This window comes from Chrysochloris asiatica, unplaced genomic scaffold (genome assembly GCF_000296735.1).
Source record: "Chrysochloris asiatica unplaced genomic scaffold, ChrAsi1.0 scaffold00009, whole genome shotgun sequence".
Taxonomy (NCBI): Eukaryota; Metazoa; Chordata; class Mammalia; order Afrosoricida; family Chrysochloridae; genus Chrysochloris; species Chrysochloris asiatica.
The window spans coordinates 9,038,590-9,052,658 of NW_006408527.1; the positions used below are offsets into that span (position 1 = coordinate 9,038,590).

At 43.9% G+C, this 14,069-nt stretch overlaps 2 protein-coding genes across 3 annotated transcripts in view; one reads left to right on the forward strand and one right to left on the reverse strand.

Moving 5' to 3' along the window:
• KCNH1 (potassium voltage-gated channel, subfamily H (eag-related), member 1) overlaps window positions 1-1,184 on the forward strand; it is a 676,883-nt gene extending 675,699 nt beyond the window's left edge. For both annotated transcript variants that reach the window (XM_006834037.1, XM_006834036.1), the window contains exon 11: window positions 276-1,184. In XM_006834037.1, coding sequence (XP_006834100.1) covers window positions 276-1,136 — 861 coding nt within the window. In that variant the 3' untranslated portion in view covers window positions 1,137-1,184. The remainder of the gene's footprint in view (window positions 1-275) is intronic.
• A 10,780-nt stretch (window positions 1,185-11,964) lies between these two features.
• Window positions 11,965-14,069, reverse strand: part of HHAT (hedgehog acyltransferase) — a 501,005-nt gene continuing 498,900 nt past the window's right edge. Inside the window, exon 11 of the mRNA XM_006834198.1 lies at window positions 11,965-12,056. Within this exon, the coding sequence (XP_006834261.1) occupies window positions 11,965-12,056 (92 nt within the window). The remainder of the gene's footprint in view (window positions 12,057-14,069) is intronic.

The window sequence follows — 14,069 nt, forward strand, 5'->3', positions numbered from 1 at the left end:
CTTCAAGCTTTTAAAATATTCCTACATATGTGGTCGGGGGCTTGTTTCTCTTGAAGGATGACAGTGAGAATCAGTCCTTACTGTTGGAAAGCTGGAAAAGGATGTTCAGGATGGGGCATGGACTCCATTGCTGAGAAGAGCCCATACCATGAGCCTCAGCTCCGTGGTGGCCTAGGGATTAGAAGGAGAGATGGTGATGAGTTGGGGGAACTGAGCTTTGTTACTGAAGCTACTGCCCAGGGTTAACACATCTGTGCTCTTCTGTGTCCATCCAGATTGTGTTCCGGAAGATCAGTGATGTGAAACGGGAAGAGGAAGAGAGGATGAAACGGAAGAATGAGGCCCCCCTGATCTTGCCCCCAGATCACCCTGTCCGGCGACTCTTCCAGAGGTTCCGACAGCAGAAAGAGGCTAGGCTAGCTGCAGAAAGAGGGGGCCGGGACCTGGACGACCTGGACGTGGAGAAGGGTAATGTCCTTACAGAGCACTCCTCGGCTAACCACAGCATTGTGAAGGCCAGCATCATCACTGTCCGGGAGAGCCCTGCCACTCCCGTCTCCTTCCAGCCAGCCTCTACCTCTGGGGTGCCTGACCATGCCAAGCTGCACGCACCAGGGTCAGAGTGCCTGGGCCCTAAGGCGGGAGGGGGCGACTGTGCCAAACGCAAAGGTTGGGCCCGCTTCAAAGATGCTTGTGGGAAGGGCGAGGACTGGAACAAGGTCTCCAAGGCTGAGTCTATGGAGACGCTCCCTGAGAGGACAAAGGCTTCATCAGGGGAGGCCACACTGAAGAAGACAGACTCCTGTGACAGCGGCATTACCAAGAGCGACTTGCGTCTGGACAATGTTGGCGAGGCCAGGAGTCCCCAGGACCGGAGTCCCATCTTGGCAGAGGTCAAGCATTCTTTCTACCCCATCCCTGAGCAGACACTGCAAGCCATGGTCCTGGAGGTGAAACATGAGCTGAAGGAGGACATCAAGGCCCTGAACACCAAAATGACAAACATTGAGAAACAGCTCTCTGAGATACTCAGGATATTAACTTCGAGAAGGTCCTCTCAGTCTCCTCAGGAGCTGTTTGAGATATCAAGACCTCAGTCCCCAGAGTCAGAAAGAGATGTTTTTGGAGCAAGCTGAGAGGTCTTTAAAAATAAATAAATAAAAGACAGAAACCTACAACCCTGCTCTAGACATTGCCCTACCACATCCCCCACAAGGCCAACCATTTTTCCAAGTAGTCTTTTGCTGACAAGAAATCAATGTGGGAAGAGTCGCTTGGGCATGTTCGCTGTCTCCTCTCTCTCTTTCTGGAAGAAGATATGGGAAGAGAGGGTGCCACCTCCCTACAAGACAGCAAACTGCATCAGTACTCTGTTTGCACAATTTTGGAAGAGGGGGCAAGCTGTCTAAAGGGTATTGTCCTTCATTTTTAAATTTTTTACTACCATGGTATTTGTAAAAGATAAAAACTACCAGAGAAGAGCAGCCATTTTGGGTATTGTTGGGAAGGCGCCAGAGAACCCTTCATGTACATACCATGGTAGGCACCTTCACCAAGAGCCCCAAAGACTGCGGTGCACAGGGATTTCCCAGCATCCCCTGACCTTGTACAGTTGTGTTTGACACCACCATATATTTTCCTACAGTAGTCATTTGTAAGATGTTCAGGACATGGGGAACTCGAGGGGCAGGGAGGGAAGAGTCCTTTCAGCTCTCTGTCTCTAAAAGTTAAGGCCAAAAAGCAGCTGCAGGTGTTGTGGGTGCCTTTTACAGACACTTAGAGCTGGGAACCCTCTGGTGTCCCTGAGCCAAAAGAGGTGAGCCACATGCAAGAGCCGCAGAGGAGCCTTGTCAGCCCAGGGGCTCTCCTTTCTGTGCTCAGAAGGCAGCTCCCATGGGGCAGTTCCAGGGAGGGCTCTGAGACCCCTGATGAACTTCTGGCCTTACTTCGCAGACCCTTCTGGCTTCTTCTCCTCTTCCCCCACCTCTTCTCCAGGGTTCCGTGGCATTCCTCAGGGTGTGGAGCTTCGGCTGGAATCGGTCATGAACCCAGAGTTGCTTTATAAACAAACACACACACAACCTCAGAAGAAGAAGAAGATTGTAGCGAGTGCTCTATTTATATTATGATTCTCCTTGGAATTGCCCTTCAGAAGCTTGTATTTTGTCCACAGCACTGGGTCACTAGAGGACACTCAGAAGCCACGCTTGGCCTTATTTTAAGACAACGTCTTTATCTCCTACTAGAGTCAGTAGGACTTCAAGAGAAAGCGAGATTGTGCTTTATTCAGGAGCCAGAAGAAGAGAAGGAAGCCACAGGTCTTCTTTGTGTCTCAGTGAAGTGGTGGAGAGCAGATGCTGAGGAGCTATAGTCCTCAGGGAAGGTTTGAGCTCAGTGATGGCTGTGGAGTCTCCTGTGGGTCATCCAAGTCTCCATGCTCCCACGCTGGAGCACTCCACAACCTCACAGTCACCCGGGGTCAGGTTGTTTCTGGAGTCTGAGAAAAGAATGAGGGCTCTGGCTTCCAGGCAGAGCGGAGCTAGCTTAGGTTTGTGCCCTTTGGAGAGGTGCCAGGAACCTAAACACTGACAACTGAGGCGAGTGGAATTCAGACTTCAGGGGCTTGTTCCCAGCACCACAGCCAGCTGTCCAGACCCGGGCTGTTAGTGAAGGCACGGCTGATCAGGGCTTTCTTGATGTGTCATGCTGCAGTGACCCCATCCCTAGCACTCCTGCTTGCTACTGTTTTGCTAAAGAGATTCTGAATCCTGGAGTTGGTTCCCCTCTGTACTGAAAGGAACCTCATATGTCGGGACCTGTCCTGCCAAAGATGTTCAGCATTTCTGAGTGCCTCGATCCAAGCCTTCCTGCCCACCCAGCCACCAGTCTACCCCTTAGTCCTGCTTAGTGGCCACAGACACATCAGAGTTCAGGACTGGGCAGAACTGGCACATATGGCCCCTGGGAAGCAGAGCCAAAGGGCAGGTTACTTCCCAGAGGCTCCTATACATGTGCAGGTTTCTCAAGTGAGGCCTACAGGGTTTTATTAGATTTAGCCTCAACTGGAAGGATACAAAGAGGGGTTGTCATTTTCCCTGGCCAAATCATAACTGTGGCTCAGTGAAGCTATGAGAATTTCAGCCAACTGGTCCTTAGGGCAAAGACCCTAAAAAGTCTGGAAGCCCAGCTGCTCTTAAACTTTCATTTCTTAAACATGTGCATTAACCTGCTTCTAAAGTTTAAGACCCATAGAACAGTGGTTATAGCATGCAACTGCTAACCAAAAGGTTGGACGTTCAAGCTGCTCTTCATGAGAAAAACTTAGCAGTTGGCTTCCATGATGATTTACAGCCTTGGAAACCCTATGGGGCAGTTCTGCTCTGTTGTGTTGGGTTGCTATGAGTGAGAATCAATTTGAAGGCAGTAGGCTAGGCTTTCAGACGTTTCAGGCAGGACAGTGGTCTTCAAAATTCCAATATGTAGCTTCTGAAGTCCTGCTCCTGGTGACTTTTCACTGACTGCAACCTCTCTGTGGACGTGAAAACAGACTCCTGCCCAGCTGCTCTGCAGGCCAGTATGGAGAGACCCTTCCCCTCCCTGCATCTACCTAAGGGGTCCTTCTCCAGGGTCTGTGTGATAACAGTAAGGCTTGGGGATCCAAAATTGTTTTAGGGGGAAAGAAGAACTTCATGAATGTATGCCCAGAATGATTCTTAGGATTCCACTGGAAGCTCAGATCCTGGTGTGGGCATCTGCTCATCTCAGGGCCAAGCAGCCCACAGCACATGCTCCTGAGAGTGAATGAGCCCAGGGGTGTGGTTGTTTAAGTTCAGATTCTTCTCTGTTTAGGGATTTTAGGAAATTTTGCTATAATTGGTTTCTCTGAAAAAACACTTTTTAAATAAGCCAAATCTTCTCTCCTTTCATCTCTATGACATGCACAGGCTGCTTTGTGCTAACTACCTTAGGAAGCATTTCTCTGAGCTCCCAAGCAAGGACCAAGAGCATCAGAAACCACTAATCTGAACCTCACAGGGGAAACTATTATCTTTTGGCTGAAGAGTTGTTGCTAGTTGCTGGTGAATTGTTGCTAGTTGCTGGTGAATTGGTTTCAATTCATGGTGATCCCATATACAAAGAATGAAATGGTACCCAGTCCCACACCATCTGCAGGATCATTGGTATGTTCAGCCACTAAGAGCTCCTCTTCTAGTACCTGATTGGACAGTGCTCTGTTGCGATCCATAGGGTATTCATCAGCTAACTTGCAAAAGCTTTCTAGGCCGTTCTTCCTAGTCTATCTTCATCTGGAATCTCCACTGAAACCCGTCCACCATGGGCAACCCTGCTGGTATTTGAAACACTGATGGCCTAACTTCCAGCATCAAAGCAACCTGCAAGCCACCACAGTAGGACAGACTGACGGAGGAGTGGTAGCAGAGCAATTAGAGAAAAAAATGTCACTTGGTACTGTACTGAACATTTAGACTTTAGAACAATTACGTTGAGAGATGATATCGTTCTCAAGATATGTTCCCCCCTTTTCCAGTAAGGAGGAGCGCATAATGTGCTGCATCATTGCCCGGTAATTGCTTGATTTAACCTCTTTACTTTGAAAGTCTTTTGTTGGGAAGTTCCATTTCCCAGAGAGTATCCTGATAGGCTGCTTTGAAATAGGGAGACCCTGCTTCTATTACGTGGCTGCCTGTCAAATATGCTCTCCCCCGGTGATGCGGTGGTGGGTGTAAAAGTGATGGTTGAGTCTATGAAATAAGATGGTCATCAAGATAGTGTGTGTGTGCTGCCATCCACATACCCCTGAAGGGCTCCCCCATTCGGTAGTATGTGATAGCCCTGGTTGAGAAGTCTTGGCCTACTGCACAATATTGCTGTCTCCATCTTCATCCACTCACTTCTCTCACACTTATACCCCCAGCTTGAGTCTTTCTCAGACTATTTTTTATAGTCTTGATCTCAACCCAAATCTCTGTACAATGAGTCTATAGCTAGTGGCCAGTAACCAGTGACTTTAAAAAACTAGGATGCTGCAATAACACAGGCCCAAGTGTTTGAGAGCTGTGCCAATTTCAGTAGCCTTCAAACAGATGTTCGGAAGTATGTGGGTTTCTTGAATGCCTTCTTGTCATCCAGTGGGAACTGTCAGCCTCCTAGGTCCTATGTGGTGACACTGACCAAACACCAAATCCTTTTCTGGACTGTCTGAGGATAGCTGGGCATGGGGTAACAATACATTCCACCATCCACCAAACTCCCCTCTTGAATCCTTAAATGGAAGATGCTTGTCCAAGCCTGCATGGGGACTAAGTGGATTCCTTAGACCATGTCTAGGAAGATGCTGATTGGCCCCTTCTTGCACTGATCACCTCCTCTCTCTCACATATACATACACTCTGGGAAAGTTCAGGCATCCTGGTGGAGATACAAGTCACTGATCTGCGTTGGATAATATGTTGTACAATGTTTTGCAATAAAGACATTTAGCCTTAAGACCCTTGAATTGAACTCCAACTGCCAATGCCCCTTCCTTTTCTCCTCTCTCCTCACAGTGTTGCTTAAAAAGGGAGCTCACTGGGGGCACACTCCAGTCCCCAGGACAGCCTCTCCTTTGTCAGTCAGCCATTTTTATTGCTCCACATACTGCCTTCTTGCTCGCTTTAGTAACAATGAACTTCACCAGCTCCTGTGCCATCCAACTGGAGACTTCATGGTCCTCTCAGCACCAACAGCAACTGTCCAACAAAGCACGTGCTTTCTCACTGAAGGTGGCCGTGGTGAGAAAAGTTTCCATTTCCACATCTCCCATAGTTCAAAAGAATTAATGTGAATGTACCTGCAGCTTACGTTTGTTTCAGATGAAGCTTCATTCTCCCGCGAACATTATCAGACTAATTCTGGAACCTCTAGAACTGGATTTGAATACCCTACAAGTGAAGGACTTGGTGGGTGCCTTCCCTGCCTCTCCATTAAACTCTTTTCTTACAACCATTGTTTCTTTCTCAATCTGTGACTTCCAAGGTGTCCAACAGATCCACCATTTGTTCAGTTAGAAGTTTGCTGATCTTTTATCAGGATATGAACTGCTTTTATGTTAAGAGAGATGCAACCCCTTGAATGAATGTATCCTCTTAACATTCAGACACTGTACTTGTGCACTGGTTGGAGATGGTCCACATCCAGTATTTAGGTCATGTGTCAAGGATCCTTCTGCTCATGAGCAGTCCGCCATCCTGGGGCTTTTCCTTATCTTAAAGCTTTCCATTGAGGGTGGCCAAATTCTTTACTGGGTTTTTCCTTATTCCTTTGCATCTGTCACTTTGTCCAAAGGAGCATGAATAAACAGAAATGCAAATGAGTTGAACTATTTTTATGGTCGGCTGAGACTGCTGCCAGAAACTCCACCATGTCTGCAGCGACTTGGGAATGGTAAGAGGAACATGTAGGCCCCTCTGCTGATGATATTCCCTTCTCGACATTTTTTTTTTAAAAAGCACAAATGATATTTGTAAAAAGAAAAAAAAAAAGTTTAATTTTATTTATTATGGTAATAAACTATTTTATACATGATACTTGCTTTTGCGTTTTGTTACTTAATTTTAAGGCATTGAATTGGATGTTCTGACCTAAGATGACAAAGTAAAGGTGATATTTGCTACTCCTTTTTCAAGAGTTTTGGAAGCTCTAGTTTTTGTAGTTGTACATATGCAGGAAACAAAACATTTCCATTTCAACAGGTGTCAGATGTTCAGTGGCACTAATAGGCTCATCATATTGTTCAGTCATCACCACCATTGTTTTTCCATGGTTGTTGAGTACCAGAGACTCATAGCCTCTAATTCGTAGAGATCCTATATGGGGTTTCCAAGGCTTACATCTTTGAGGGAGCAGAAAGCCTCATCTTTCTCCTGTGGGGCTGCTGGTGGGCTTGAATTGCTGACCTTGTGATTTAGCCCATGATTCACAGTCCAGTGTGTATCCCACAAAGCGACTGCGCTCCCTTTTCTATCATGGAAATTTTAATTTAACTAGAACTTGTCATTATGTCTCTGATACTTGATGAAACACTTCTTGGTTCGGCACATGCTTACAATTATTCCTATGTTTGAAACCACTGTTGTAGCCACTGTGTCAGGCTATCTCATTAAGGGTCTTCCTCATTTTCACTGACCCTCTATTGTCCTAAGCATGATGTCCTTCTCCAGAGACTGGTCCCTCCTGGTAACATGTCCAAAATATGTGAGACGAAGTTTCAGCATCCTCCTTTCTAAAGACGATTCTGGTTACACTTCTTCCAAGATGAATATGTTTATTCTTCTGACAGTCCATGTTATATTCAGTATTCGTCACTAACACCATAATTCAAAGGCACAATTATTTTCATTTTTCCTTATTCATTGTCCAGGTTTTACATGCATATGAGGTAATTAAGTGTACCATAGCTTGGGTCAGGGCACCTTCATCCTCAGAGTGACATTTCTGCTTTGTAACCATTTAAAGCAGTCTTTTGCAGCAGATTTGCCCAACACATTAGGTCATGGGACTTGCCAAAGAATCTTGCAATGCAGTGGCACTGGCTGTATAAACCTACAGAGATGCTTTCAAACTCTGGCATTGCTAGAAAATCATTGTAGGACACAAAACTGATTTCACATATATATGAACTGACCTCTCCTTGAGAAGTGAACTTTCAAAATGTGGACAATTTGTGTGCAAATGTATAACAAAAACATGTCAATGCTTCCTAGTCTGTTATAACAGTGTGAAGAACTTAACTGAAAGACTCAAATCAGTAATGTGAGTTCTGATCTATGCTCTAATCCACGGGTGGGGAGCCTTTTTGCTGCCAAAATTTATAACATCATTCATGGGCCATCCACAATTATCAACTTAAAAATTAGCCTGCTATATTTGGTCAAACAATTAACTCACCCCCTAATGTGCTGGATTTCCATGTGCCACTGTAAGACAGCTCTGGACTATGAAACACAAGGTCTCAGTTCAAACCCACCCAGCTGCTCCTCAGAAATCCTATACAGGGTCGCTATGAGTCAGAATTGACTCGATGACACTTAGCAACAATGTGATGGCTGGAAATGTGGCTTCCTTAGCCAAACCAAATGATTTTACAGACCTTATAAGGCCCTGAGGGTCAGACGTTCCCCACCCCTGCTCTAATCCACCAGTGGTCTCTGCAGGTATTAAGGTAGAGACGCGCTATCCTCTCGACTAGATGTCTTACACAACAGCGCTGTTTTCTTTCTGCTGTTGTTTTCAATCTGGTTCATGACAAGACTTCACAAATAATGCCAACTTGCATTCCTATTGAAAACCCAATACTTAATGTTGTTGCTGTTGTGAAGTGCCGTCGAGTTGGTTCCAACCCATAGTGACCCAATACTTAATACCCATCTTAAAATGGTATTTCCCTCTTTATAGACAGTCTAACCTAATTCAGGGCTGAGGACTCTGTGATGTGAAAGTCAAACCAGGTCTCTGCTTACTCTGATCGGGTCACATATGAATACAGTGTTTTTAATGTAGCTCCTCTTACCCTCTCATTTAGTTAGATTTTGGGCAGGAAGTCATAATAACAATTTATAGGTGTTGTCTTGTTCAAATTTCCAACCAACTGATGTTAATATCAAAAGTGTCACCTGCCAAGACACTGATCATCACAATCTTTAGATAGCCTTAGTGGTGAAAAGGAGCTCTGCTGTGGCACTGTAGGATAAGCTCCGGACTACTAACCAAAAGGTCACTAGTTCAAACTCTCTAGCTGCTACTCGAAAACCCTATATAGTGTCACTATGAGTTGGAACTGACTCAACAGCATGTAGCAACAACAGTGGTTAAAAATAAAAATCTCTTTTTATGAATATCATCTTTGTAACTAGTGAGGAGTAACAGCGAGACAGAGCCAAGTAACAGTACACTTTGAGTCCCAAGTTGGTTGCAAAAGAGAGTTATTTTTGGGGGGTTTAAAATGAAAAAAAGCTTTCTCAAAGTGCACTGAGAAAAAGCCTTGTACTGTCAAGATAATCTGGGTCCTCATGATCTTTAGGCCCACTCAAAGGGGTCCTAATAGGTGACTATTCTGGCATACTGATAACAGAAGCAACCCATTACATGTTGCCTAACATTATCTTTTGGAGTCCTGGAGTGGCGCTGTGGGTTAACACGCCAGACTGCAAAGCCATTTGAACCTCAAGGTCAGCGGTTCAAGCTTATGAGCTGCTCCTAGGAAACACTATACAGGGTCGCTATGGGTCAGAACCAACTTGATGGCACTTAACAACAGTATTATATTTATGGAACACTTACATTACTAATGTGAACAAAACGAACAATTTCAATTTCTCTAAAAGGAACCTAACATCCCCCCTTGCCCACCCAACAGATGCAATTACTATCCTTTCAATATATAGATTATACAATTCCATGTCTAATTAATCTATTTTCTCTCTAGGTCTGTAGACCTCAGTATAACAAAAGATTTGTTGCTGTCACTTCAAACAAAGCAACCACAAGAGATAATAAAATACTTGTAAGTTTTCTTGCACGGTCCCCACAAATTAGTCAAAATGGCAGTGACTTAGGTCTCCTGCAGATGTCCTGCTACCTTTGTTGGGGCCTATCTTGGTAATTGTACTCACAGAGCTCTTCAGCATGCTCACAGAGTTGGGGTGGGGTTGGAGGATTCCAGGCTGGAAGTGACCTTGGGACATATCTGCTTCTCGGCACCACATTTGAAACTGCACAGAGCGGATGGCTGTGGAAAGTCATGTGTCAGATGGTCCTCAGTTGGAACTGTCTGCCCGGTAGATCTTAGGTCATATGCATGAAGAGAGAAGTATTGCCATTTTCATACTCTAGTTGGGGAGAAGTAAGAGGTTAAAGTAGGAAAGCAGTGTCCTGGATAACACACCTATTAGTTATCAAGGTTCAAATGTATAACAAACCTCACTCAGCATTCACTACTTTCTGAGAACCATTCAGAATCATACAACTGTCTACAAAAATTCAAGATTATTACTTTACAATGTATCCACTGACTTTCAATCTGGTTTGTTGTTGTTGTTGCTAAATGCGATTGAGTAGGTTTTGATTCATAGAGACCCTGTATCGAGTTTCCAAGGAGCAGCTGGAAAGTTTGAAGCACCGACCTTGCGATTCAACCCAACCTTGCAGTCGAGTGCTTCTCCTACAGCACCACACTAGGACGCCTCCAATCTAGTTTAGTAAGTGAAAAACCCTGTCTGCTTTATATAAGTGATGCCTTTGGAAGAGCTCAAAAAACTTTTAAATTATTTATATACATACATACATTAGATACTTCTCTGCAGTCATCCTTTGCTCTTTTTTTCCTTAGCAGGTCCTTCTCTTCCAGGTTAACTTCAACCAAACTCCTGAATTAGTATTAGCTCATGAAGTCTTAACACATTCATTTGAGTACTCACTCTTCTCTCAAGCCTAACTCATCCTTAAAGCTTTCCAGCACTCTAGAATCATTTGCCCTGTATTTCTCCTTCCTTTACCAATCCAGCTACTTAGGCCACTGCAGTTCAGGTCTACCTGCCCCTCTCTGGCCTCTGATTGCCAACATCTGGCCTCCTCCCACAAGAATGGGTCCTACACTGTTGGGTCCTACACTGTTGGGAGTTTAAATCTTGTGTTGACAACCAGCTAGCACAATACACAACAGCCAAGGACAATGCCATGCAACAAACAGATGACTCTATGGCACAGACCACGTGCAACTCAACCTTTCACTCAGTGATAATTTAATTCATCTGCTCAAGATGCTATACATTTTCTAATTGGATAAACAGATTAAAAATTTGAAATCTCTTCACTTCTCAAAAACTCGAAGCCACACAGAAGTATTCTGAATTATTTACCAAGGATCGTCTGCCTAGCATCTTTCTAGAAGAGTAAAAATTAAGAGTTGATATTAGTCTGTTTAGATTTTAAATGTTTTCTTCAAAATATGTTCAAAAGAATTCTATAAAATGTGTGAATCATCTATGTGATAGAAGAGGCCCCAATTTATTTGAAAAACAAAATTTAAAAATAATAACCATTGAGTATGTAGGAGCATGACTCTTGGGACTTTCATGGAGAACATAAAGAAAAACCACAAAAAAACTCCCACCCCATCTGTGCCTGTTGTAAATTGCCTGATAACATCAGTATATATAAAAACTATTCCATTTTTAGTTTGTTTTTTTTTGTTCGTTTGTTTGAAATTCTGCTTCTTTATTGTGAAACAATGAACTATTAGGTAGAAGAACTACTATAATTACACTTCTCAACAAGTCTCAGGAACCAAACAGTCAAACCTAGCGTACTTTGATAACATCCAAATAACAGGACTCGTTGGGCTTGGACTCATTGAAATGCCAAAGGACAACATCCATCTTCTCCAAGGTATGAGGCCACAATCCCTAGTATGAGTTCTGAAGATGGCTGAGCAGCACACAGGAAAGGAATTGTTTACACAACACCAAAAGATTTCAGAAATATTGCTCGATGGAGAAAAGGCCTATCGTTAATCAGGATCTCCATGACTTGACTAAGAAGTGCCATATTTAACTTGGTAAAGAAAGAAGAACCCCATGAGTCCATGGGACTGGGTTCAAAAGCAAGACATCAATCACTATGTATGCTTGGGCAAGATACGCTACTGCTCTACAAATGAGCTTACACAATAGAGAACAGTGGGATTGGGGGAGATAATCTCTAAACCCCCAAAGCTAGAAGATTCTCTGGCTGTAAATTTTCATTGAGATCTCAAGCTTCCAGTATTGGAGTGATGTAACTTGAACAGAAGATAAGCAGATCAAACACTGGTTTCTTGGAGATTGATTCTCTTGGTGTAAGAGTTCAGGGTGAAAGCACCATTGGTCTTGGGTTTTGGCAGTGAGGGGTGGCCTGGATCCAGCAGCATCAGTTCACGGTGTATGTCTGGGCCCAGGCTATGCCCACGTGGGAATAGCAGTACAGAAATCCCAGGACAGAGAGTGTCACCCATGGCCAACCTACAAGGGAGAAAAGGAGACGGGAGAGCCATTAGAAATGCCTGGAATGGGGCCTTTGCAAGTGCAAACTTTTCCCCTTTGGAGACAGCAACATGAGAATAAACCTGGGCCTCAGTTCACACAATATGACACTTTCCTCCTGGAAAGTCTGCTCTAATGGGATCTCCACCAAGTTGAATCATACATTCCCATTGGGTATAGCATAAAATGAAGAATGCACAATCACAAACACAAGCCATGTTTAAGAATAAGGCAAGCTTGTGAAGAATATATATATATTTATTAGACTAAGGCAACTAATAATAATAATTTTATAAAATTCCATAAGCCCCATGTTGTTGTTATTAGGTGCTATCGAGTCGGTTCCAACTCATGGCGACCACAAGGTTTCCGAGGCTGTAAACCTTCATGGAAGTACACAGCCTCATCTTTCTCCAATAGAGTGACTGGTGTACTTGGATCGCCGATCTCATGGTTAGCAGTCCAGTGCTTATCCTATAACACTGCCAGCACGCTCATGAGCCCGACAGTAAATGAAAAAACACTGGTTGGCCATTGAATGGAACAGAGTGCCATTTGTAAGCACACAGAAGACAGAGCCTCCAGTAAAGATTTGCTTTTAAAAGTTTTAAGTGCTTCCTTTTACAAGTGTTTATCTTAGAGTTGTTGTTAGGTGCCATCGAGGTACCGACTCATAGCGACCCTACGCACAGCAAAACGAAATACTACTGCCTGGTCCTGGGCCAACCTCACAATTATTGTCACGCTGGAGTCCATCGATGCTGCCACTTTACCAATCCATCTCACTGGGGTCTCCTCTTTTTCTCTGACCCTCCACCTTACTACACATGCTGTCCTTCTCCAGCGACTGGTCCCTCCTGACAATATGTCCGAAGTGTGAAAGATGAAGTTTGGCCATCTTAGAGTATCTGACTTAAAAATAATAATAGTTCAAAGGTCTTCCTGCTGAGAATTAGTTACTTAGTGATCTTCATGTCTCCTACATACTTTACCTACACATTTATTGGGAGCTTTGGAGAACCAGAGGTGCTAAGAAAGATACAAGATAACTAACTCAGGAAGACCTAGTCCTGTGTCAAAGGTGTTCCCACACAGCCCTGAGATTTATGATGCATACAGTAAAGTGCTAGAGAATTGTATATACAGAGAAGTTGAACCTTGTGGAATGAGCAAGTTTGCCAGAGGTGAAAAAAAAAAAAAAGGGACAAGCTACCAGAGGACCCATGTGAAGTATGACCTTAGTAAGGCCATCCAAGGAAGGGGTCTCATATGATGTGGTTCTCACACAGGGAGGGGACAGGTGGGGGAAGAGTAAGTGGTCGAAGTGGGGATGAGGCCATGAGGGACACTGAAAATGTGTGACTCTGGTAGGATCTCTTACTGCTGCATCCATAATTAGCTGCTTTCATTATTAATATGGCATAGGCATATCAGAATAACATAGTGGATAAGTGTGCAGGCTCAGAAGTGGGAGAGACAGGAAGTCATATCCTGGTTCTATCACTAACCAAACCTAACAAAAGAAAATAGGGAGAAGACACAAATAACACACATTAGAAACCACATGGGTGATGTCAAAACAGAACCAAAGGAAATCAAAAGGATAACAACAGAATACTATGAAGAACTGTACCCCAATAAATTTGAAAACTTATGAGAGATGGATACATTTTTAGAAAAACACGACCTACCTAAACTTACACAGAGTGAAGCAGAAAACCTGAACAGACCCATAACAAAAGAAGAAATTGATCAGGTCATCAAAAAACTCCCAACCAAAAGAAGTCCAGGTCCAGATGGATTCACAGGTGAATTCTACCAAACATTCAGCGAAGAGCTGTCATCAATGCTACTCAAATTATTCCAGAATATAGAAGAGGTTGGAAAACTTCCTACTACATTTTATGAAGCAAGCATAAAACTCATACCAAAACCAGGGAAGGACGTCACTAAGAAAGAAATTATAGACCAAGATCCTTCATGAACATAGAT